The following is a 26,433-nucleotide window of genomic DNA, read 5'->3' on the forward strand; positions in this document are numbered from 1 at the left end:
TTTTTTCTTCTTTTGAATTGTATTTTATGTCACGAAATTGTTTTTCCTATCTTTTTTTCATATCTTCCTTCTTATGAATTGTTTTTCCTATCACGGATTGTTTTTCCTCCATTTTCCTTTTTTATCTTTCTTCTTTTGCACAAAAATTTTCCTCTATCTTTTCAAATATGTGTATATATATACATATATATAGTCATTATATATACATCGATCAAAAAGGCTTCCATCTAAAATTTCATTCATATTATGAAATCTCAGGCACGATCTTGGCGGCAACGGCGCTCAGAGAAGATGAATGTGAGGGAGGAGAGCGAGCCAATGTTGATGTACAGGGGACGAGATATTTCACCTATGCGGACAGAGTGAGTAAGAGCAAAAATAGAACTTGTGAATTCCCTAAAATTAGCTAGAGACATTTAAACAACGTAGCTAATAGTTTAAATATTAATTATTTTTAGTAAATTAATTAATAGATAACTACCTATTTATTAGCTAGTTAGTCAACTAACTATTAACTTCATTACATTCAAACACTCTTTAATTAGTTACTCTTTAATTAGTTCTAGTTCACTTTATGCACGTCATTGTAATGCCAAAACAGTGGCTTCAACATATTTGGAGTATTATTTTGGCGAGCAATTGCTTGGAAGTATAGTTTCGTTTTCGAATATTTACCGTATGTTAGCTTAGCGTGACAACTGACAAATAAAAAAGAACAGATATATTACCAATCTGATAAAGCCAAACCTTCGGAGTATTATAATGACAAATAACAAGACGGCCTTTTCTAAACCTTCGCTGCTGCTTCGCAACGGTGCCGCGGCTTCGGACAGGGCTCTCGCGACGCGATCGGCCATGGCGGCGTCTCTGCGGGCCTCGTCCTCCCTCCGCTCGCGCCTCCTCTCGTTCTCCTCGGGGTGTTCTCTGTGTCCGTGGCGTCTCCTCCTCTCCTCACCTGTCCACTCGGACGCCCCCCACCAGACCGAAACCCTCGCTTTCGACGAGATCCAGCTGTCGCCGGAGAAGCCGGCTACCGCCACTGCCTTCGTCCTGCACGGCCTCCTCGGTTCCGGCCGCAACTGGCGCTCCTTCTCTCGCGCCCTCGTCTCCGAACTCCGTAACCGCTCCCCTTCAGACGGTATTCCCAAACCCATTCCCTTTAGCAGTGCAATAATAATAAAAAACACCGATTTCCTCATTTTTTTCCGTTGTTATCTAGCGCACAACCACCGAATACAGTTTAATAGATTGCTATTGATGAAGGACACGAAGTTGTTTACAGAGCTGATTGTTTGGCGTTCGTATGTGTACTGGTGTGCAGAGTGGAGGATGGTTCTCGTGGACTTGAGGAACCATGGCAGATCGGCTGGGATCAAGGGGCTCGGCCCACCCCACAACATATCTACTGCCGCCAAGGACCTCGCTGATTTAGTGAAGGCCCGTGGTTGGCCATGGCCGGATGTTGTTGTGGGTCACTCCATGGGTGGAAAAGTCGCTCTAGATTTCGCGGAGAGCTGCTCTCGCGGTGTGTATGGAGATTCTGCTAATCTTCCCAAACAGGTGAGAGGAGCCACTATTAGTTTTTTGGCAAGATTTAATCAAAGAAAGGTTCAAAGATTGTTTTGCTTTCTGTAACTCAAAATGTATGGTAACTGTTTTTCTGTGGAGAACTGGAATTTCATGCTTCTATATATAGTTTAACACTTAGTGCATTTGTTTTTATTTTTTCTTCGAATTTGAATCTGAATCACAGTATGGTTAGATAATTCCTTTGCTGTTTCTGCCATGAATGTACAACTGTCCTATTCTTTACTTCTCATCCTTTGTTTTAGTATCACCATGTATAGTTCATTTCTTTGAACTGTGGGATTGTGGTTGTAGTGGTTCATGCATACAGTACATATTACTGGATAAGAGGACATAGATTATGTATCACTATGTTATATTTTCCTTTGATGCAGAACAGCTCTGGGTCCTTGATTCTGTCCCTGGACAAGTAGAAACAGAGAACAGTGATGGTGAAGTTGAACAGGTTTTGCAAACGCTAGCGAGTCTTCCTTCTTCACTTCCATCACGCAAGTACTATCTCGTCCCTTCCCTTGCTGAGGTTTAGTCATTCTTGCTATTTTTGTATTTATATATAGCTACATGGGTATGTAGACTAACACTCTGACAGACTAACAACACCAACATAGAGAAAACAATGGTACAGATGAAAAAAATGCTGAAAGTGGGGTTGTGATTCCATAACTATAGTCTTATCAACTGTAGGATGTAACCACATAGCTGTTTATAAAGATTGTATGGGTGGATGTAAAATTTGGGTAGAACATTTTTAACAACAGTTTTGGTAACATAGCAGGTTTAGAAAGGTCTGTGTGCCTTGTACAATTTTGTTTCTTAATGTTAATGAGTGATAATTGTGTATTCGTAGATTGTAGGATATGGTCTTTCATCAAATGTGTAATACTTGAGTTACAGTCCAGAAGAGTTGTAGTCCACTGAAAACTAGAAATATGCTCTTGTGATGCCTGAAGCCTGAAGGTCAATGAATTTCTTTTTAATATAGATTCAGTCTGGCAAGCAAATATTAATGTCAAGAATAGGAAATATTTTGGACCTTTCTGAATGTTTAGCATGAGCAGTGTCTGGAACTGCATATGTTAAATGGTTTACATATGTGCATATCCTTATTCCGTAATGCTGATTTCAGTTGTTACGTGCCACCAGGTGGGTTGTCGACCACATGCTCAGCCTTGGATTTTCGAAGTCTCTTTCAGAATGGATCGGCAGTAACTTGAAGAAGGACAACGATCATGTGACCTGGGCTTTCAATCTTCAGGCTGCCATAGACATGTTTAGTTCTTATAGGTAATGTTTAGTGTGAAGTTCTCTTGTAACTGTATATTATTTATGTATCGAGAATTGTTTGTTGACATGAATCATAACATCAGACAGGCCTATGATTTGCTGTTAATTTATGTTGCTGAGTTCAAATATTGTTAATTTTCAGGGAAAGGGACTATTGGTCGGTGCTGGAACACCCACCTAAGGATTTGGAGATTGCAATAGTGCAAGCAGAGCACAGTGATCGATGGGTCCCTGATGACGTTCAAAGGCTAAAAGCATTAGCCGGGAGAGAGTCCAAGCCTGATGTAGGAAAAGTGTCACTTCACGTTCTCCCTAACTCTGGCCACTGGGTTCATGTGGACAATCCGAAAGGGCTACTCGAGATCATGGTACCTAACTTTCTATCAGCAGTTCAAAATTGAGTGGTACCTTCAATCAGAACCTTCATTTATTGTGACATATTGAGTTTGACAACCCATGGGATAACGTTTCCTCTCTCATATTGTTGCCCAACAAGAATTCTTTGCTTCTTTTCTGAGGAAATAGTGCACCCTTCTGTTAATAATCGAGAGAAAAGTATACATAATCCCATGTTCTCTTTCTGCAGATTATTGGATGTTGTAAAAAAGAGAGACCACTGCTTAATATTACATTTTTCCTACCCTGAATAAGAACAGATACTGCATTGCCAATCATATTCTCATATATTCTACTGTAGAAAGCTTTTACAAACTTATGTACCTGTTTTGTTCAGGGGAAGAGATCCTCTATGACTTTGTTCCACGTTTTGTTGCCACGTGATGAACCATGCCATCAAAGCTTTTTTATGTTTGGCTGATTAGGAGCACTCCCGTTGTGACTGCTGCTGAATGCCTGGATAGGATAGTCCTTGTCAATTCTTAGTGGTCACGCATAACTTTCCAACGTGTCTTTTGTTCTGGCGCCATTATCTGTTGAGCGTGCGGCAGGTCCTCTAGTTGGAAGGCTGTCAACCACTGGTTCAGAGGCTGTTAATCAGGGCAGCCAGTTTTTTAGGTCTTCTTCCTCGCTGTTAGAATATCTGCAGCGTTTTTTTTCTCTATATCATACTTTTATGTCACGTCGTCAAGATTCCATCTTCTAATTTTTCATCTCCCTCAGCGGTTCACTCTAATCTCACTACAACTATAAAATATTACTTTCTATATCTATTCATCATCTATTACCATTTTTTTTCATCTACTAAAAAATCTCACACACAAGCTTTGAGGGCAAGGACGCAAGGTGGCCTGCTGCCACCCGCCAGATGTGTTGAGTTTTTAGTATATCTTAGGCCTCCTTTGAACAAAGTAAAAGTGAAGAAATTTTGAATGATTAAAGTCCTACAGAAAAGTTTCTTATGTAGCTCTTTAGAACAAAGGATTGAGTTCATATAAATCCTATAAAAATTCTAATGAAATGGACCATTGTAGTGATATTTTAGAGGATTTCTAACATGAGGTCCACCCTCTTAGAAATTTTAATTTTTCTGTGGAATTGCAAGTGTCATATAACTCTATTGCTACGTTTTTTCTATCTCTATGTTTTACCAATCTTTAATTTCAAAGAAGGCTATAAGGATGTAATGGTATTCTAAAGGCCCTGAGTAGATCTATTACCAAAGTTTTTGAACCTTGGTAATGCCAAACTGAGTTTATTTTCAAGATAACGCTCTCAGATTAAAGGACCGAAATAATTATTAGAGAAAGATGTGAATAAGAGCTAATCAAAAAAATTCGAACGAACTTGATCTATATTCCAACTTTAACCTATATCCCAACGATAATCCAAAGCACACATGTCAACATCGGAGAAACCTTAAAACACCGCGGAAGCAAAGTAAAAATAGAACCGAGACATAAGGACTCGTTCGTTTGTGTCGGATTGCACCCGGAATTGTTCCAGCTAATCAAAATTTATATAAATTAGAGAAGCAATCCGGTTAGGAATTATTCCGATCCACCAATCCGGCACAAACGAACAAGGCCTAAGAGCAGCGGTCAGCAAAATATGCGGAGGTTCAACATATTTGTTCGGAGGTTCAACCACGGTTGAGGAATTCTGCTTTAACTGCAGTCTTCTTTTGAAAAAAAAAACGAAATCAATTTCAAATGGCCTCCAAAAATTAGTAAACCTGCATACATACTAATTAATCCATTTCGAAGCCATCACCAAGAGATTATATCAATCACAAGGCCTTTACACCTAAAGATCAATCAAGAACGTTAAAAAAACCTAAGCACAAAATGCTTCAAGAAATTCACCAAAATATGTTAAATTATTGGTTACAATGTCGCATATAACGATGAAATAGTCACAATACTGGTTAAGTATCACGATAGGTCCCTTGATCTCCGTATGCGAGTACAAAATGAACATTCCAGGCAGAGTCTCAGGGTGCATCTAATCTAAAGTATTAAAACCCGACGCGGTTTGAAGGCCTCCCCGCACTTCGCGGGCTCACAGCCCATCTGTCTTCAACACGTGTGTCGTTCTGCTCGGACTCGAAATACAGTCTTCGACAGTCGTCGCATACAGTCGTCACAGTCCCTCGCGTAGACGCGCACCCACCTCCATCCCTCCCATCGGCATCCCGGACTTCTCCCAGGAGCTCCGGGGCTTCCAGGCTATCACCTACTACCAGGCCATCATCAACAACTCGCTCGTTGACCTCTACGTCCAGTGCGGCACGGTGGAGTTCGCACGCCATGCGTTTGACCGGATGCCGGAGCGGCACCTTGCGTCCTGGAACGCCATGGCCCTCGCGCTCGCCAACCATGGCCGCGGCAAGGACTCGCTCGATTTGTTCAACCGGATGACGCGGGTGGAGAATGTGGTGCCAAATGCCATCACGTTCGTCGCGGGGTTCAGCGCCTGCAACCACGGTGGACTGGCCATGGCGGCGATGGGCGCGACCGCTTCGCCACTCCCTTCCCTATTCCCCACAGGGCAGCGACACACTCTACTCAAGCATCGCCTTCACCCGCAGCCTCGGGGACCTCGCCGCCGAGGCCGTCAGGGTCATCGTCGAGCCGAGCTATGGGTGCACGTTGGGGACGACGACTCGGACCACTACTGCTGGCAGCAGCATGTGGACATGACCACGTCACGACGAGCGTCCGAGGTTGACGCGGACCACCCGGGCTCCGAGGTCGCAGCCGTCATGGCTGCCGCGACCGCCGTGTTCCACTGGGCCGGGGACGCGCACTACGCGCACCTACTGCTCCACCATGCGCAGCAGCTATTCGACTTCGCCAACACCTACCGGGGACGCTACGACGCCGCGCTGCAGGTGCTCGGTCTACACCCCGACCACGGGCTCGTTAACTCCTTCCACGCCATCAGGCTGCTGCTCTCCACCGAGTATTACATCTCCACGATGCTCACCTATGTGGCCCGTGTCAGCCTCATGGTGACGGTGGCAAGCCAACCTGCATCTATTTCAATTGATGCTCAAGGGATGTTTGATGAAATGCAGCAAAGTGATACCTCTGTTGCCATCGCACATACTGCCTTCAACAGTTTCTTCAACACGGAGGAGCTAGATAGGTGGCTAGAAAGCTGCGATGAACAGGGTGAATTAGTTGGAGTCAACAAGATCCATGTGAAGCCTCAGTTCTTTGATGTGGGCAAGGACTGTAACTGGGCGAGGGGCATCCGGAGAACCGAGATCCAGCTCGCTGATGGCAAGAACTGTGAGCTACATAGGTGCTGGACAGATATCTTGGATGCTATAAGCAAGGCTCAACATTTGATTTACATCACTGGCTGGTTGACTATATTGGTGAGGGATGATAGCAATTCTGTCGACCTGCTTACGAAGGAGGGCTTGCTGACTACCCATGATGTGGAGATTGCAAAAGGAGAGCAGGAAATCATGAATGAAGTACTTCCAGCAGAGAGCCGGTCATCTCGGTTTGGTGTGGCTATGGATCTTGCAGACATATGGCCTTGCTATGAATCCAAACCATCTGATGCGCAAGGCTATGCTATCAAAGGGATACCAAATCTCAGAAACACATGCTATCGGAGTGCAGTATTGCAGTGCCTGTTGATGCTCGGTAAGCTGCTAGAAAGGATACTACCATCGACATGGTTAGCCATCCAAGGGTGCTCACGAACTGGTATAGCCATCCAAGGATACTACCATCAGTTCTCTTATTTTATCCATAAGCTATTTTCAGTTGAGCTGGTATAGCACCCGATAGGGCGCTGCCTTTTCTAGTACATTTCAAACCAGATCACATCTGTGCACGTGAAGCCGACGACAGTTCACAAAAAGTGAATATGGCTACATACATGCTTGATTGTGAATCAGATTACCAGTCAACAGAGAACAGCCGGAAATCATACCCATTTCAAAACACTTCCACTTTTTTCCGTGTAGTTACTCACGCTGCCATATCACAATAAGCTATACACGCCACGCTTTCACAATCGTTCAAATAACCCGAAATACATAAGCTGCACTACTGACAGGAAAAGTAAAGGTTAGCACCGCATCGCTGCGCAGAGCAGTTTGAGGCTTATGGGGACTTTACAAGGAGGTGCTCATACAGTTTGGTTGGGTTGTTGTGTATAATTGACGGGTTCGCATCTTCCAGACGCTCTGCAAGAGATCTGAGCATGGAGACCAGATGGCGCGTGTTCTTGGTGCATCGGCACACTAGGTCCAAGTATTGCATGGCCTCCTGGGGAAGGAGACCAGTCATGAAGAAGGGGAAGAGCTTCGAGTGTGTCATCTCCATTGTAGCTACCGCCTCAGAAGCCCACGCTGAACTAGACTTGTCAGAAACCTTCCCCTCCTCCCGCTGCATCCGTCTTACTTGCTCTAGCCGTGGCAGAAGGTCACTCTCTTCTTCCTTGAAGTGCTCTTTGGTGTGGTCCTGCCAATATTTGGTAGATATCAGAAACGCACCAAACATGAAGATGGAGGTATGAATTTACAAGGTCATTGCCTAGGAGTTGTAATGGCTCATTGGGTTTATTAGAGGATGAGTCCAGATATGGAGTGTTTGGTATTATCAGCAGACTTTCGGCAATGAGCCAAGTACCATAATCAATTGTGTTTTATAGAAGTCAGACCTGTAACTAATCATACAGCAATGAGCTGACTTTTAAATCTATGCCCCTAGTTCAGCACCACTGCTCAGTTTTGCCACTCTTCAGTAGTAAAAACGTCCCATCCCTTACTACCAGAGAAGGTTAAAACTGAACGGTGATGCTGAACTAAGGGCACAGATTTAAAAATCCCTTTCCAAATAGTTAGTAGGATATTCTATGGAGAAGTTTCTCAATACCCATGCAAGTATGCATCAGTCCACAATATTAAATTAAGAAAAAATATCAAAACAAACTTCAAAGGCCGCTAAGAGCCTAAAGTTTCTTAGCTAGTTCAGACTTCAGAGAGAGAAATTGCTGGCTAATTTTGCCTGACGATTTGTCAACGCATGCTATCAGTAATCAGCTCAAAGCAAAATAAGCCACACACTGAATGCAATCAGCAAAGAGATGAAGCATCCCTGGAATGGGAGTGCTCATAATGATTGCACCATTGTCAAATGGCCTCCAGACCAATGTCATATTCTTTTTGAAAGCTTGGTAGGAACATGTGGAATAGGGCCAGCTGTAATGAGCATAAAATGTTGAAACCTTTATTGTCATGCAAAGCAATCATTTCTTAATTGCTTGGGCCACGTTGCACCCTACTTTCTTCCCTCAACTTTCATTACACAATACACACCTTCCAAGTTTCCAATGAAAAGAAGAGCTGTAGGCTAACACCATGGTGGTGGATTCCTATCAACCTAAAACATTAAATTTCTCGTGCTATCTTTTGCTGAAACAATGCCAGTTTTACAGATCAAACAGGCTTAGAATGAGCAGACTGCATCCTACTTTACTTTTCCCTTTGTAACATTTCCCATAATGCACAATACCACAGCAGTGAACTGCCAAGATAGCATTATGCAGTAAGCATATGGTGGTGAATCCAGATCCAATTTGACAGGCCATGCAAGTTTTAGAGACAATAGGTTGGAAGTGGTCCTTATCCAGGACCTACATGATCTTCCACTTTCGATGGAAAGTGCAAGTATACAGAATACAGTAGTGCAATATAACAAACTTTTCCACTCGAGGACGAAAGGAATCAATTTTATCCTTTGGTAACATGGTGATTGGTCCCCTCATCATTCTGTTCCATATCACTTTCGGTTACTCCTTTTAAAGAGAATATCTCATGGTAGGATATTTGTTAAAGGGATACAGATTAGGACAGGGTAACATCCACAACAACAAATTATCGCTTTTGCATGAAGGTAGCATAGAACCCTTGAAAGTTACAAAAGATGAAGTTTGCAAAACCTCCTAAGCACTCGAAGGTTTCCATATGGCTCACTTCTGAAGACACCTAAGATGGTGCTTTGCCTATTCTTTCACGCATGGCGTTCATAACTAAATACTACCTTCTACCACTACTCCGCTAGAAAGCTTAACGCTAGTGTATATTCTGAAGTAGAAAGGTTTCACAAGCAATGCACAGTCAGAATTATGAATTGTCAAGCTTCTGGCAGATAAAGGACAACCAATGCAGTTATTGGATAACACAGGGACTGTACGTCTGTACCTGCAACGCTTTGAGGCGAACTGACAGGTTGACCACCACTTCATGGAATAGGGGGCTCCCTAATTCCAACGTCAGCAGTGTTTTTATATCCTCCTTGATTCCATTCATCATTGGCAGGTGCCTCCCATGCTGCTCGTTAACCTTATCGCACACTCCTGTCACACAAAATACAATTTGGTGTCAGATTAGATTACATCCTAATCATATCAGTATACAAACAGTTGCCGATTAAATAAATGCTCAACAAATATCTTGGGTCCAAGACGTTGAGATAAGCATTTAGTGTGATGATTGATTCCCATTTCGGGCTTGTTCGGTTCTACCCCAATCCATATGGATTGAGGGGGATTGAGGGGGTTTTGCTCCCTAGTAAGTCAAAATCCCCTCCAATCCGTATCAATCCCCTTCAATCCATATGGATTAAAAATAACCGAACAAGCCCTTCAGGGGCAGGAGTCAAGGAGGGGAGCCCGTTTGTTTGTTTTTCACTTGGAAACAGACAAATGTTTAGCTCGGCTCTAGTACATCACATTGCAGTATTTTGTTAGCTGCTTTTACCAATCAGAATAAAGGGCGACCTGTACAGCTAGAGTAGTAGGGGAATAGTGGAATACAGTACATGTTCTGGGCCAAAGTATAGGAACACATAAAGAAAGAAATCCTCAAAACCGGCCAGCACAAGTGAACGACTCCTCAAAATAACCAACGCAACCAGAATAGAATGAGAACTACGAATTGAAGCCGGGCTCCAATTGTCTAGACTCAGATGCACTGCTTTTTTTTGCGACAGGAAACGGTCAGTGCAGAAAGGTATAGGTGCAAATCGAAGCGAAAACAACCAGTACAGCCAAATGTCTTATACATGTATGAACATCAAGAGACAATAAGAGCATAATGCAATGCGGCATAAATAAAATAGATCAAACTCAAATCGACCTGGAAACGATGCCCTCTGTATGTCAGGGAAGATGAGGGTCTCCTCCATCCTGGCGTGCTCCAGCATCACCTCCATTGCGTCCCCGTACCACTTGCCGAGCCTCCTCACCTCAGCGCCCTCCACAACGTTCCTCCCCTTGCCCGACTTCTTCCCTTTCTTAACCATCTCCGCCACCTTCGCCGCCACGCCCTCGAGGTGCCGCTCCGCGCTGCGGTGCTGCAGCCGCACCAGCTCGGCGACCTCCGCCGCGGCCGCGGCCGACGGCGACGCCGCGCGGGGCCTCTCCGGCGGCGCGACGCGCGGCTTGCCCTCGAACCGCGCGTCCACCAGGCGCAGCAGCTCGTCGGCGGTGCCGCAGACCTCCGGGTCGGCGGCGGAGAGGCGGAGCACGGGGCGGCCCAGCGGGGCCGCCTCGGAGGGCGTGAAGTGGAGGGGCGCCGCCGCCTTGTAGAGGAGCGAGACGCGGAGGCGCCACGCGACGGGGCACCCGTCGGAGCCGTAAACGCGCACGACGCCGGCGTCCTCGGCGTCCACCGCGGCGGCGGAGACGGAGGGAGATCTGGCCAGCGCGTAGGAGGAGACGGAGATGGAGTTGACCGTCACGGTGGGCGCGGACACGGTGCTGCCGAGCGGCGGCGAGTCCGGCTCCGTCGGGCGGCGGCGACGCGGGGACGGGGAGCAATTGCCCATGCGAAGTGAGTGGGACCACGCACTGAGAAGGGTTTGGGAGTGTTTGTGGTTGTGGGTGGGACTTGGGAGGTGCGAGGTGGGGAGGCACGGCGTGCACTGGGAGCGCGGGGGAGCTTGCGTGGGAGGTGGAGGAGGTAGTCAGAGGAGCGGGCGAGGTTGGCGGAAGAGATGGTGGGGCCGGGCCGGCCGGCCTTTATGCTCTTGTGGCCGGATTTTGTTAAGGATGTTGACCTGATCTGGAAGATTTGTTTAGCAGTAGTGGTATTAATTACTGTCGCGCTGACGTCTGACTCATGGACACAACAGATTTGAGATTTGTGAGAAACTGAGAAAATAGTTCCCTCTGTCGTTAAAAAATAGAGTTTTAGGTGTAGAACCAGTCAAACGTTATCAAATTTAACAACATTTATAGAAAACAGTATTGATATTTATATCTTCAAATAAGTTTACTGTATAAAGATGTTTTATAACTAATTTAATAATATTTACCTAATATTATAAGTGACTTTTTCTAAATGATTTTGGTGGTTGAATTGCCCAACACAAATAATTGGACTAACTAGTTTGCTATAGTCATACATTCTACATGTGCCAAAGGTTCAACACAAACCAATCAAAAGAACAAGTTAGACTTCAAAAGAAAGGAGCAAAAAGGAAACCGAAGTGTGCCCTGGTCTGGCGCACTGGACTGTCCGGTGGGCCACCAGACAATGTCCGATGCACCAGGGTGAATCAGCTCAAACTCCTCAGCTTCGGGTTTCCCAGGCGCAGCTCCGCTATAATTCACCGGAATGTCCGGTGTGCCATCGGACTGTCCGGTGCACCAGCGGAGCAACGACTATCTGCGCGCAACGGTCGACTCTGACAGTGAACAGTGCAGCACAGTACACACGGTAGAAGTCAGAGCAGCAGGTCAGAGGGGCACCGGACTGTCCGGTGGAGCACCAGACTGTCCGGTGCCACATGAGGACAAAGCCTCCAACGATCGGCCAGCTCCAAGCCCTAACGACAGAGTGACGTGGCGGCGCACCGGACACTGTCCGGTGCGCCCATCGCCAGCAGCCTTCTCCAACGGCTACAATTTGGTTGGTGGCTATAAATACCACCCCAACCGCCCACTTCAAGGTGTGGAAGCCCAAGCAACATTCCAAGTCATCTAGTTGACATATTCAAGCCCTCTCAACCACCTCTATTCATTGATCCATCCAATACACAAGATTTAGACCACTACAATCAACACAAGTGCCACAAAAAGAGAGCAAGCAAGAGAGGGCTACTCATTTGAGTTTAGCACTAGTGCCTTGTGAGATTCATTGAGATAGTGTGTGCTACATCTTTGTGTTCATTTGCACGTGGAGCATTTAAGCAACCTTGTGAGATTCAAGCAACGGACACACCTTCGGCTCGCCCGAGGCCCATTCTTCGCCGAGAAGTAACCTTGGCCAGATCGCCACACCGACCGACCGTATCGCAGGAGCATTTAATGCAAGGATGGTCTGACACCTTATCCTGACGCGCGCCCTTCAGTCGATAAAGCCGAAGTGACCGCAGTCACTTCGCCGCTCCACTGACCGGCCTGACAAGAAGACAGCGCCGCCTACGTCGCTCCGACTGCTATGCCACTCGACAGAGTGAGGCTGACAGCAGCCAAGTCCGGCCTCGGGCGCCATAGGAAGCTCCGCCTCGCCCGACCCCAGGGCTCGGCCCCCGTCTCGGCCTCGGCCCCAGAAGACGACGAACTTCGCTTCGCCCGACTGAAAGGGAATTAGGCTTACACCTAGTCCCTAATTAATTTTGGTGGTTGAATTGCCCAACACAAACATTTGGACTAACTAAGTTTGCCCAAGTGTATAGATTACACAGGTGTAAAAGGTTCACACTCAACCAATAAAATGACCAAGTTTTGGATTCAACAAAAGAGCAAAAGTGGGAACCGAAGGCCCTCTGGTCTGGGATCACCGGACTGTCCGGTGTACACCGGACAGTGTCCGGTGCACCACCGGACAGTGTCCGGTGCACCAGAGGACTCCAACATCAACTCGCTACCTTCGGGAATTTCCAGAGGCACTCGCACTATAATTCACCGGACTGTCCGGTGTACACCGGACAGTGTCCGGTGCGCCACAGAGGAGCAGCCTCAGGAACTCGCCAGCTTCGGGAAACTCCAACGGCTCGACCGCTAAAATTCACCGGACTGTCCGGTGTGCACCGGACTGTCCGGTGCAACTCCGGAGCAACGGCTACCTGCTGTGCAATAAATGCGCGCGCAGCGCGCACAGGTGTCAGGCGCGCCCATTCCGGCACACCGGACAATGAACAGGAGCTGTCCGGTGTGCACCGGACACCCAGGCGGGCCCACAAGTCAGAAGCTCCAACGGTCAGAATCCAACGGCAGTGATGACGTGGCAGGGGGCACCGGACTGTCCGGTGCGCCATCGAACAGACAACCCAGCCAACGGTCAAGTTTGGTGGTTGGGGCTATAAATACCCCAACCACCCCACCATTCATTGCATCCAAGTTTTCCACTTCCCAACTACTACAAGAGCTCTAGTATTCAATTCTAGACACACCAAAGAGATCAAATCCTCTCCAAATTCCACACAACACCCTAGTGACTAGAGAGAGAGATTTGCTTGTGTTCTTTCGAGCTCTTGCGCTTGGATTGCTTTCTTCTTTCTTGATTCTTTCATTGCGATCAAACTCACTTGTAATTGAGGCAAGAGACACCAAACTTGTGGTGGTCCTTGTGGGAACTTTGTGTTCCAAAGTGATTGAGAAAAGAAAGCTCACTCGATCCGTGGATCGTTTGAGAGAGGGGAGGGTTGAAAGAGACCCGGCCTTTGTGGCCTCCTCAACGGGGAGTAGGTTTGCAAAAACCGAACCTCGGTAAAACAAATCTCCGTGTCTCACTTGCTCATTCGCTTGGGATTTGTTTTGCGCCCTCTCTCGCGGACTCGTTTATATTTCTAACGCTAACCCGGCTTGTAGTTGTGTTCATATTTGTAAATTTCAGTTTCGCCCTATTCACCCCCCCTCTAGGCGACTTTCAATTGGTATCAGAGCCCGGTGCTTCATTAGAGCCTAACCGCTCGAAGTGATGTCGGGAGATCACGCCAAGAAGGAAATGGAGACCGGCGAAAAGCCCACTACAAGCAACGGGAGCACTTCATCGGAAGAGTCCCGCACCAAACGGAGGGAGAAGAAGAAGAGCTCCTCCAACAAAGGGAAGGAGAAGAAATCTTCTTCTTACCACAAAGAGAAGAAGGAAAAATCTTCTTCCCACAAGCCGCATCGGAGTGGGGACAAACAAAAGAGGATGAGGAAAGTGGTCTACTACGAGACCGACACTTCATCAACATCAACCTCCGGCTCCGACGCGCCCTCCGTAACTTCTAAACGCCAAGAGCGTAAGAAGTTTAGTAAGATCCCCCTACACTACCCTCGCATTTCTAAACATGCACCTTTACTTTCCGTCCCATTAGGCAAACCACCAACTTTTGATGGTGAAGATTATGCTAGGTGGAGTGATTTAATGCGATTTCATCTAACCTCACTCCACAAAAGTATATGGGATGTTGTTGAGTTTGGTGCACAGGTACCATCGATAGGGGATAAGGACTATGATGAGGATGAGGTGGCCCAAATCGAGCACTTCAACTCTCAAGCGACAACGATACTCCTCGCCTCTTTAAGTAGAGAGGAGTATAACAAAGTACAAGGGTTGAAAAGCGCCAAGGAGGTTTGGGATGTGCTCAAAACCGCGCACGAGGGAGATGAGCTCACCAAGATCACCAAGAGGGAAACGATCGAGGGGGAGCTCGGTCGGTTCCGGCTTCGCAAAGGGGAGGAGCCACAACACATGTACAACCGGCTCAAGACCTTGGTGAACCAAGTGCGCAACCTCGGGAGCATTAAGTGGGACGACCACGAGGTGGTTAAGGTTATTCTAAGATCTCTTATTTTCCTTAACCCCACTCAAGTTCAATTAATTCGTGGTAATCCTAGATATACCAAAATGACCCCCGAGGAAGTTATCGGGCATTTTGTAAGTTTTGAGTGCATGATCGAAGGCTCGAGAAAGATCAACGAGCTTGACGAACCTACCACATCCGAAGCTCAACCCGTCGCATTCAAGGCGACAGAGGAAAAGAAGGAGGAGGCTACACCAAGTCGACAACCAATAGACGCCTCCAAGCTCGACAATGAGGAAATGGCGCTCGTCATCAAGAGCTTCCGCCAAATCCTCAAGCAAAGGAGGGGGAAAGACTACAAGTCCCGCTCCAAGAAGGTTTGCTACAAATGTGGTAAGCCCGGTCATTTTATTGCTAAATGTCCTATATCAAGTGACAGTGACCGAGGCGACGACAAGAAGGGGAGAAGAAAGGAGAAGAAAAGGTACTACAAGAAGAAGGGCGGCGATGCCCATGTTTGTCGGGAATGGGATTCCGACGAAAGCTCAAGCGACTCCTCCGACGACGAGGACGCCGCCAACATCGCCGTCACCAAGGGACTTCTCTTCCCAAACGTCGGCCACAAGTGCCTCATGGCAAAGGACGGCAAAAGGAAAAAGGTTAAATCTAACTCCTCCACTAAATATGAATCTTCTAGTGATGATAATGCTAGTGATGAGGAGGATAGTTTGCGTTCCCTTTTTGCCAACCTTAACATAGCTCAAAAGGAAAAATTAAATGAATTAGTCAGTGCTATTCATGAAAAGGATGACCTTTTGGATTCCCAAGAGGATTGTCTAATCAAAGAAAACAAGAAACATGTTAAGGTTAAAAAGGCTTATGCTTTAGAAGTTGAGAAATGTGAAAAATTATCTAGTGAGCTAAGCACTTGCCGTGAGATGATTGACAACCTTAGACATGAAAATGCTAGTTTAAATGCTAAGGTTGATTCACATGTTTGTAATGTTTCAATTCCCAATCCTAGAGATAATAATGATGATTTGCTTGCTAGGATTGAAGAATTAAACATTTCTCTTGCTAGCCTTAGAATAGAAAATGAAAATTTAATTGCTAAGGCTAAAGATTTTGATGTTTGCAAAGTTACAATTTCCGATCTTAAAGATAAAAATGATATTCTACATGCTAAGATTGTTGAACTTAATTCTTGCAAACCCTCTGCATCTATTGTTGAGCATGTATCTATTTGTACTAGATGTAGAGATGTTGATGTTAATGCTATTCATGATCATATGACTTTAATTAAACAACAAAATGATCATATAGCAAAACTAGATGCTAAAATTGCCGAGCACAACTTAGAAAATGAGAAATTTAAATTTGCTCGTAGCATGCTTTATAATGGGAGACGCCCGGGCATCAAGGATGGCATTGGCTTCCAAAAGGGAGACAATGTCAAAATTAGTGCCCCTCCTAAAAAATTGTCCAACTTTGTTAAGGGCAAGGCTCCCATGCCTCAGGATAACGAGGGTTACATTTTATACCCTGTCGATTATCCCGAGAGCAAAATTAGGAGAATTCATTCTAGGAAGTCTCACTCTGGCCCAAATCATGCCTTTATGTATAAGGGTGAGACATCTAGTTCTAGGCAACCAACCCGTGCTAAGTTGCCTAAGAAAACCCCTATTGCATCAAATGATCATAACATTTCATTTAAAACTTTTGATGCATCTTATGTGTTGACTAACAAATCCGGCAAAGTAGTTGCCAAATATGTTGGGGGCAAGCACAAGGGGTCAAAGACTTGTGTTTGGGTACCCAAAGTTCTTGTGTCTAATGCCAAAGGACCCAAAACCATTTGGGTACCTAAAGTCAAGAACTAAACTTGTTTTATAGGTTTATGCATCCGGGGGCTCAAGTTGGATACTCGACAGCGGGTGCACAAACCACATGACAGGGGAGAAAAGGATGTTCTCCTCCTACGAGAAAAACCAAGATCCCCAATGAGCTATCACATTCGGGGATGGAAATCAAGGTTTGGTCAAAGGTCTTGGTAAAATTGCTATATCACCCGACCATTCTATTTCCAATGTTTTTCTTGTAGATTCATTAGATTACAATTTGCTTTCTGTATCTCAATTATGTCAAATGGGCTACAACTGTCTATTCACTGATGTAGGTGTCACTGTCTTTAGAAGAAGTGATGATTCAATAGCATTTAAGGGAGTGTTAGAGGGTCAGCTATACTTGGTAGATTTTGATAGAGCTGAACTCGACACTTGCTTAATTGCTAAGACTAACATGGGCTGGCTCTGGCATCGCCGACTAGCACATGTTGGGATGAAGAATCTTCACAAGCTTCTAAAGGGAGAACACATTTTAGGATTAACAAATGTTCATTTTGAGAAAGACAGGGTTTGTAGCGCATGCCAGGCGGGAAAGCAAGTTGGAACCCAACATCCACACAAGAACATCATGACGACCGACAGGCCACTTGAGCTACTCCACATGGATCTATTCGGCCCGATTGCTTACATAAGCATCGGCGGGAGTAAGTACTGTCTAGTTATTGTGGATGATTATTCTCGCTTCACTTGGGTATTCTTTTTACAGGATAAATCTCAAACCCAAGAGACCTTAAAGGGATTCTTGAGACGGGCTCAAAATGAGTTCGGCTTAAGGATCAAGAAAATAAGAAGCGACAACGGGACGGAGTTCAAGAACTCTCAAATCGAAGGTTTTCTTGAGGAAGAGGGCATCAAGCATGAGTTCTCTTCTCCCTACACTCCACAACAAAATGGTGTAGTGGAGAGGAAGAATCGAACTCTATTGGACATGGCAAGAACCATGCTTGATGAGTACAAGACACCGGACCGGTTTTGGGCCGAGGCGGTCAACACCGCCTGCTACGCCATCAATCGGTTATATCTTCACCGAATCCTCAAGAAGACATCCTATGAACTCCTAACCGGTAAAAAGCCCAATATTTCATATTTTAGAGTTTTTGGTAGCAAATGCTTTATTCTTGTTAAGAGAGGTAGAAAATCTAAATTTGCACCTAAAACTGTAGAAGGCTTTTTACTTGGTTATGACTCAAACACAAGGGCATATAGGGTCTTTAACAAGTCCACTGGACTAGTTGAAGTCTCATGTGACGTTGTGTTTGATGAAACTAACGGCTCTCAAGTAGAGCAAGTTGATCTTGATGAGATAGGTGATGAAGAGGCTCCATGCATAGCGCTAAGGAACATGTCCATTGGGGATGTGTGTCCTAAGGAATCCGAAGAGTCTCCAAATACACAAGATCAACCATCCTCCTCCATGCAAGCATCTCCACCGACTGAAAATGAGGATGAAGCTCAAGTTGATGAAGTAGAAGATCAAGCAAATGAGCCACCTCAAGATGATAGCAATGATCAAGGGGGAGATACAAATGAGGAAGACAAGGAGGATGAAGAGCAGAGGCCGCCACACCCAAGAGTCCACCAAGCAATCCAACGAGATCACCCCGTCGACACCATCCTTGGCGACATTCATAAGGGGGTAACTACAAGATCTCGGGTTGCACATTTTTGTGAACATTACTCGTTTGTTTCCTCTATTGAGCCACACAGGATAGAGGAAGCACTCCAAGATTCGGATTGGGTGGTGGCAATGCAAGAGGAGCTCAACAACTTCACTAGAAATGAGGTATGGCATTTAGTTCCACGTCCTAATCAAAATGTTGTAGGAACCAAATGGGTCTTCCGCAACAAGCAAGACGAGCATGGTGTGGTGACAAGGAACAAAGCTCGACTTGTGGCCAAAGGATACTCACAAGTCGAAGGTTTGGATTTTGGTGAAACCTATGCACCCGTAGCTAGGCTTGAGTCAATTCGCATATTATTGGCCTATGCTACTTACCATGGCTTTAAGCTTTTTCAAATGGACGTGAAAAGTGCCTTCCTCAATGGACCAATCAAGGAAGAGGTCTATGTTGAGCAACCTCCCGGCTTTGAAGACAGTGAGTATCCTAATCATGTCTATAAGCTCTCTAAGGCGCTTTATGGGCTCAAGCAAGCCCCAAGAGCATGGTATGAATGCCTTAGGGATTTCCTTATTGCAAATGGCTTCAAAGTCGGAAAGGCCGATCCTACACTCTTTACTAAAACACTTGAAAAAGACCTGTTTGTATGCCAAATTTATGTTGATGATATTATATTTGGGTCTACTAACGAGTCTACATATGAAGAGTTTAGTAGGATTATGACACAGAAGTTCGAGATGTCTATGATGGGGGAGTTGAAGTATTTCCTAGGATTTCAAGTGAAGCAACTCCAAGAGGGCACCTTCATTAGCCAAACAAAGTACACTCAAGATATTCTAAGCAAGTTTGGAATGAAGGATGCCAAGCCCATCAAAACACCCATGGGAACTAATGGGCATCTCGACCTCGACATGGGAGGTAAGTCCGTGGATCAAAAGGTATACCGGTCGATGATTGGTTCTTTACTATATTTATGTGCATCTCGACCAGATATTATGCTTTCCGTATGCATGTGTGCAAGATTCCAAGCCGACCCTAAGGAAGCTCACCTTACGGCCGTGAAACGAATCTTGAGATATTTGGCTTATACTCCTAAGTTTGGGCTTTGGTATCCTAGGGGATCCACATTTGATTTAATTGGATATTCGGATGCCGATTGGGCGGGGTGTAAAATCAATAGGAAGAGCACATCGGGGACTTGCCAGTTCTTGGGAAGATCCTTGGTGTCGTGGGCTTCAAAGAAGCAAAATTCGGTCGCTCTTTCTACCGCCGAAGCCGATTACATTGCCGCAGGCCATTGTTGCGCGCAATTGCTATGGATGAGGCAAACCCTGCGGGACTACGGTTACAAATTAACCAAAGTCCCCTTGCTATGTGATAATGAGAGTGCAATCAAAATGGCCGACAATCCCATCGAGCATAGCCGCACTAAGCACATAGCCATTCGGTATCACTTTTTGAGGGATCACCAACAAAAGGGTGATATCGAGATTTCTTACATTAATACTAAAGATCAATTAGCCGATATCTTTACCAAGCCTCTTGATGAACAATCTTTTACCAAACTTAGGCATGAGCTCAATATTCTTGATTCTAGGAACTTCTTTTGCTAGATTGCACACATAGCTCATCTGTATACCTTTGCTCATATCTCTTTCATATGCTATGACTAATGTGTTTTCAAGTCTGTTTCAAACCAAGTCATAGGTGTATTGAAAGGAAATTGGAGTCTTCGACGAAGACAAAGGCTTCCACTACGTAACTCATCCTTCGCCATCACTCCAAGCAACTCTCTATTCTTAGGGGAGAAATGAGCATCAAACAAAAAGGACCGGACTTCATCCTTGGGGGAGAAATGAGCCCAAGACAAGAGGACCGGACTTCATCTTTGGTATAATCTTAACTCATTTATTTATAACCAAAGGGGAAGAAAGCACTTCGACGGCTCTAATGATTCCGTTTTTGGCGATTCATGCCAAAAAGGGGGAGAAATGAGCCCAAAGCAAAAGGACCGCACCACCACCAATTTCAAAAACTTAAGTGTTGAATATTTTTCAATTGATATCCTATTGTGTTCAAAAGGGGGAGAAAGTAGTATTTCAAACATGATATATCAAAACCCTCTTGAACACTAAGAGGAGGATCCCATTTAGAGGGAGTTTTGTTTAGTCAAAGGAAAAGCATTTGAAACAGGGGGAGAAAAATTCAAATCTTGAAAATGCTTTGCAAAATCTCATTCATTTACCCTTGACTATTTGCAAAAGAACTTTGAAAAGAATTTACAAAATAATTTGCAAAAACAAAACTCGTGGTGCAAGCGTGGTCCAAAATGGTATATAAGAAAGAAACAATCCTTGCATATCTTGTAAGTATTTATATTGGTTTAATTCCAAGCATCCTTTACACTTACATTATGCAAACTAGTTCAATTATGCACTTCTATATTTGCTTTGGTTTGTGTTGGCATCAATCACCAAAAAGGGGGAGATTGAAAGGGAATTAGGCTTACACCTAGTCCCTAATTAATTTTGGTGGTTGAATTGCCCAACACAAACATTTGGACTAACTAAGTTTGCCCAAGTGTATAGATTACACAGGTGTAAAAGGTTCACACTCAACCAATAAAATGACCAAGTTTTGGATTCAACAAAAGAGCAAAAGTGGGAACCGAAGGCCCTCTGGTCTGGGATCACCGGACTGTCCGGTGTACACCGGACAGTGTCCGGTGCACCACCGGACAGTGTCCGGTGCACCAGAGGACTCCAACATCAACTCGCTACCTTCGGGAATTTCCAGAGGCACTCGCACTATAATTCACCGGACTGTCCGGTGTACACCGGACAGTGTCCGGTGCGCCACAGAGGAGCAGCCTCAGGAACTCGCCAGCTTCGGGAAACTCCAACGGCTCGACCGCTAAAATTCACCGGACTGTCCGGTGTGCACCGGACTGTCCGGTGCAACTCCGGAGCAACGGCTAACTCCGCGCCAACGGCTACCTGCTGTGCAATAAATGCGCGCGCAGCGCGCACAGGTGTCAGGCGCGCCCATTCCGGCACACCGGACAATGAACAGGAGCTGTCCGGTGTGCACCGGACACCCAGGCGGGCCCACAAGTCAGAAGCTCCAACGGTCAGAATCCAACGGCAGTGATGACGTGGCAGGGGGCACCGGACTGTCCGGTGTGCACCGGACTGTCCGGTGCGCCATCGAACAGACAACCCAGCCAACGGTCAAGTTTGGTGGTTGGGGCTATAAATACCCCAACCACCCCACCATTCATTGCATCCAAGTTTTCCACTTCCCAACTACTACAAGAGCTCTAGTATTCAATTCTAGACACACCAAAGAGATCAAATCCTCTCCAAATTCCACACAACACCCTAGTGACTAGAGAGAGAGATTTGCTTGTGTTCTTTCGAGCTCTTGCGCTTGGATTGCTTTCTTCTTCCTTGATTCTTTCATTGCGATCAAACTCACTTGTAATTGAGGCAAGAGACACCAAACTTGTGGTGGTCCTTGTGGGAACTTTGTGTTCCAAAGTGATTGAGAAAAGAAAGCTCACTCGATCCGTGGATCGTTTGAGAGAGGGGAGGGTTGAAAGAGACCCGGCCTTTGTGGCCTCCTCAACGGGGAGTAGGTTTGCAAAAACCGAACCTCGGTAAAACAAATCTCCGTGTCTCACTTGCTCATTCGCTTGGGATTTGTTTTGCGCCCTCTCTCGCGGACTCGTTTATATTTCTAACGCTAACCCGGCTTGTAGTTGTGTTCATATTTGTAAATTTCAGTTTCGCCCTATTCACCCCCCCTCTAGGCGACTTTCACCGACCCCAGGGCTCGGACTCGGCCTCGGCCCCGAAAGACGACGAACTCCGCCTAGCCCGACCCCAGGGCTCGGCCTCGGCCCCGGAAGACGACGAACTCCGCCTCGCCCGACCCCAGGGCTCGGACTCGGCCTCGGCACCGGAAGACGACGAACTCCGCCTCGCCCGCCCCCAGGGCTCGGACTCGACCTTTGCCTCAGACGATGGTCTCCGCCTCGCCCGACCCGGGGCTCGGACTCGACCTCGACCTAGGAGGAGCCTCCGCCTCGCCCGACCTAGGGCTCGGACCGACCACGTCACAGGGGGGGCCATCATTACCCTACCCCTAGCTAGCTCAGGCTACGGGAAACAAGACCGGCGTCCCATCTGGCTCGTCCCGGTAAACAAATAATGATGGCGCCCCGTGTGCTCCATGACGACGGCAGCTCTCAGCCCCTTACGGAAGCAAGGAGACGTCAGCAAGGACTCGACAGCCCCGACAGCTGTCCTTCCGCAAGGCTCCAGCGCTCCTCCGACGGCCACGACATCACATGAACAGGGTGCCAAAACCTCTCCGGCTGCCACGACGGCATGTACTTAGGACACTAGCTCCTCTCTGCTAGACACATTAGCACACTGCTACATCTCCTATTGTACACCTGGGCCCTCTCCTTACGCCTATAAAAGGAAGGTCCAGGGCTCTCGTATGAGAAGGTTGGCCGCGTGGGGGAACGGGACGACGCGTAAGGTCTCTCGCTCTCTCCCACGCGGACACTTGTAACCCCCTACTGCAAGCGCACCCGACCTGGGCGCAGGACAACACGAAGGCCGCGGGTTTCCCCTTTTGCCTGTCTCCCTTCCTTTTTCCCCCCTTCGTGCTCCGTCTCGCGCCGACCCATATGGGCTGGGACACGCGGCGACAATTTACTCGTCGGTCCAGGGACCCCCCGGGGTCGAAACACCGACAGTTGGCGCGCCAGGTAGGGGCCTGCTGCGTGTTGACGAACAGCTTCCCGTCAAGCTCCAGATGGGTAGTCTCCAGCAACCTTTCCGGCCCGGGACGGTGCTCCGTTTCGGGAGTCTTGAGTTCATGTCCCTCGACGGCAGCTACGACATGATACTCCTTCCTCAGCTGCGCGACAGCGACAATGGCGGCTGACAACCCCCCCCCCCCCCCGGCGGCGGAATCAACGACGTCTTCCCCACGTGGCGGAAGAACAACATTCGGGTTCGTCCCGCCGCCTCCCCCGCCGACGGAGGAGGAGGCGGGGCAACCAAGGCCAAGTAGAATGTGGCACCTCGTCGGCTGTCGAGCGAGTCGACGGCGCCCCAACGGGGGACACGTCGGGCGTCGACCTTGCGTCTGAGACAAAGACGAGCGCCGTTTCCCCGCAACGCGCCAACTCCAAGCGGACGGACGACGCCAGCACGCTTGCAGAGGACTTGCTGGGCGTCACCCTCGTACCTGAGATGACGGTGCAGTCTGCCCCTGACACGACTTCGTCACCGCCCGTCGACCAAGAGGTACCGACCGATTCCTATCTCGTGCCTCTTGGATTCAGCCTCGACCCACCAAGCGACTTCGCTTCGGTGGAAGCCTTCATAGAGGCATGTCCAAACCCTTCGGGGTACGATATGTGGTCACCCTGGGACCGGCTGACGGTCGTCTCGACCTACAGACCCTCGGGTTCCGAGGAAGATGACGAGCCCGACTTTTGTTGGGATTTCTCTGGACTCGGTAACCCCAGTGCCATGCGAGACTTCATGACCGCATGCGACTACTGCCTTTCTGATTGTTCCGACGGTAGCCGCAGCTTCGGCGACGAGGACTGCGTCCCAAGTCGTGAATGTTTCCACGTCGATCTAGGGGGTCCCGGCGAAGGCAACCATCTTGGTATACCGGAAAACGGTGATCCCCCTAGGCCTGCGCCTCACGTTGACATCCTTCGGGAGCTAGCTGTGGTCCCAGTCCCTACGGGGGGTCAGGACGCACAGCTCGAGCAAATCCGCGAGATGCAGGCCAGGCTCGACGAGGGAGCAGGAACACTTGAGCCTTTCCGGCGGAACATCGGGCAGGAATGGGCAGACCAAGCTCCGGCCGGAGAAGCGCGTCATCTACCCCAGGGCATCCAGCACCGCATTGTCGACGACGTCAGGGCAAGTCCGCAACCGGCTTCTAGTGGGGTCAGCCAGAACCTGGCTGCGGCAGCGATACTACTCTGCGTGATGCCGGAACCATTGACCACCGAAGGGCGGCGTATCCAGGGAGAGCTCAAGAATCTCCTGGAGGATGTCGCGGTCCGACGGGCCGAAAGCTCTGCCTCCCGAAGGCAGGGATACCCCTCGGAGCATCGCGCCGCGACTTCCCCATTCATGCGGGAAGCCTCGGTCCACACCGGGCGCACGCGCAACACAGCGCCTGCGGCCCCGGGTCGCCTCGGCAACGAGCACCACCACCGCAACTGTCGAACCCACATCGATGAGAGGGTGCGCCGAGGCTACCACCCCAGGCATGGGGGACGCTACGACAGCAGGGAGGATCAGAGTCCCTCGCCTGAACCACCCGGTCCGCAGGCTTTCAGCCGGGCCATACGACGGGCACCGTTCCCGACCCGGTTCCGAACCCCGACTACTATCACAAAGTACTCGGGGGAGACGAGGCCGGAACTGTGGCTCGCGGACTACCGGCTGGCCTGCCAGCTAGGTGGAACGGACGATGACAACCTCATCATCCGCAAACTCCCCCTGTTCCTCTCCGACACCGCTCGAGCCTGGCTGGAGCATCTGCCTCCGGGGTAGATCTCCAACTGGGACGACCTGGTCCAAGCCTTTGTCGCCAACTTCCAGGGCACGTACGTGCGCCCTGGGAACTCCTGGGATCTCCGCAGCTGCCGCCAGCAACCGGGAGAGTCTCTCCGGGACTACATCCGGCGATTCTCGAAGCAGCGCACCACCAGCCACGACCTGGCGAGCAAGCTGGGTCGCAAGACCCCCACCAGGGCAAGCGAGCTGATGGACATCGCCACCAAGTTCGCCTCTAGCCAGGAGGCGATTGAGGCCATCTTCCGGAAGGACAAGCATCCCCAGGGCCGCCAGCCGGAAGATGCCCCCGAGGCGTCCACTCAGCGCGGCACCAAGAAGAAAGGCAAGAAGAAGTCGCAAGCGAAACGCGACGCCGCCGACGCGGACCTTGTCGCCGCCGCTGAATACAAGAACCCTCGGAAACCTCCCGGAGGTGCCAATCTCTTCGACAAGATGCTCAAGGAGTCATGAACCTATCATCAGGGGCCCGTCAAGCACACCCTTGAGGAGTGCGTCATGCTTCGGCGCCACTTTCACAAGGCCGGGCCACCTGCGGAAGGTGGCAGGGCCCACAACAACGACAAGAAGGAGGATCACAAGGCAGAGGAGTTCCCCGAGGTCCACGACTACTTCATGATCTACGGTGGGCCAGTGGTGAACGCCTCGGCTCGGCACCGCAAGCAAGAGCGTCGGGAGGTCTGCTCGGTAAAGGTGGCGGCGCCAGTCTATCTAGACTGGTCCGACAAGCCCATCACCTTCGACCAGGGTGACCACCCCGACCGCGTGCCGAGCCCGGGGAAATATCCGCTCGTTGTCGACCCTGTCATCGGCAACGTCAGGCTCACCAAGGTCCTCATGGACGGAGGCAGCAACCTCAACATCATCTACGCCGAGACCCTCGGGCTCCTGCGGATCGATCTGTCCTCGGTCCGGGCAGGCGCGACGCCTTTTCACGGGATCATCCCCGGGAAACGCGTCCAGCCCCTTGGACAACTCGATCTGCCCGTCTGCTTCGGGACTTCCTCCAACTTCAGAAGGGAAACCCTCACGTTCGAGGTGGTCGGGTTCCGAGGAACCTACCACGCGGTGCTGGGGAGGTCGTGCTACGCCAAGTTCATGGCCGTCCCCAACTACACCTACCTCAAGCTCAAGATGCCGGGCCCCAACGGGGTCATCACCGTCGGCCCCACGTACCGACACGCGTACGAATGCGCAGAGCCATAGGCGAGGAGATCCACAAGCTGATGGTTGCAGGGTTCATCAAAGAGGTATT

At 48.3% G+C, this 26,433-nt stretch overlaps 3 protein-coding genes across 3 annotated transcripts; 2 read left to right on the plus strand and 1 right to left on the minus strand.

Moving 5' to 3' along the window:
- Nucleotides 1-789: 789 nt before the first annotated feature.
- On the plus strand, nt 790-3,307 carry LOC100280620 (uncharacterized). Its single transcript, NM_001153538.1, is given in 5 exon segments — nt 790-1,138; nt 1,322-1,560; nt 1,967-2,079; nt 2,731-2,871; nt 3,014-3,307. Coding segments are annotated over 5 exon segments (1,035 nt in total). The 5' UTR covers nt 790-855; the 3' UTR covers nt 3,273-3,307.
- A 2,116-nt stretch (nt 3,308-5,423) lies between these two features.
- LOC100383645 (uncharacterized) lies at nt 5,424-7,184 on the plus strand. The gene has a single exon (NM_001176290.2). It carries the CDS (start codon nt 5,591-5,593, stop codon nt 7,064-7,066), a length of 1,476 nt encoding a protein of 491 aa, NP_001169761.2. The 5' UTR covers nt 5,424-5,590; the 3' UTR covers nt 7,067-7,184.
- Nucleotides 7,146-11,291, minus strand: LOC103650976 (hemerythrin HHE cation-binding domain protein). The gene is made up of 3 exons (XM_008676572.4): nt 10,433-11,291; nt 9,497-9,651; nt 7,146-7,754 (listed from the first exon to the last, which is right to left on the minus strand). Exons 1-3 carry the CDS (start codon nt 11,121-11,123, stop codon nt 7,395-7,397), a joined length of 1,206 nt encoding a protein of 401 aa, XP_008674794.1. The 5' UTR covers nt 11,124-11,291; the 3' UTR covers nt 7,146-7,394.
- Nucleotides 11,292-26,433: the final 15,142 nt, after the last annotated feature.

Source organism: Zea mays, chromosome 3 (assembly GCF_902167145.1).
Source record: "Zea mays cultivar B73 chromosome 3, Zm-B73-REFERENCE-NAM-5.0, whole genome shotgun sequence".
Lineage (NCBI taxonomy): Eukaryota > Viridiplantae > Streptophyta > Magnoliopsida > Poales > Poaceae > Zea > Zea mays.

Coding starts and splice junctions, on each gene's coding strand:
- LOC100383645 (NM_001176290.2), top strand. CDS start 5,591: ATGCCGGAGCGGCACCTTGCGTCCTGGAACGCCATGGCCCTCGCGCTC.
- LOC103650976 (XM_008676572.4), bottom strand. CDS start 11,123: ATGGGCAATTGCTCCCCGTCCCCGCGTCGCCGCCGCCCGACGGAGCCG. Junction 9,652..10,432: donor ACAGAGGGCATCGTTTCCAG/GTCGATTTGAGT, acceptor TTTGTGTGACAG/GAGTGTGCGATAAGGTTAAC. Junction 7,755..9,496: donor TTCGCCTCAAAGCGTTGCAG/GTACAGACGTAC, acceptor AAATATTGGCAG/GACCACACCAAAGAGCACTT.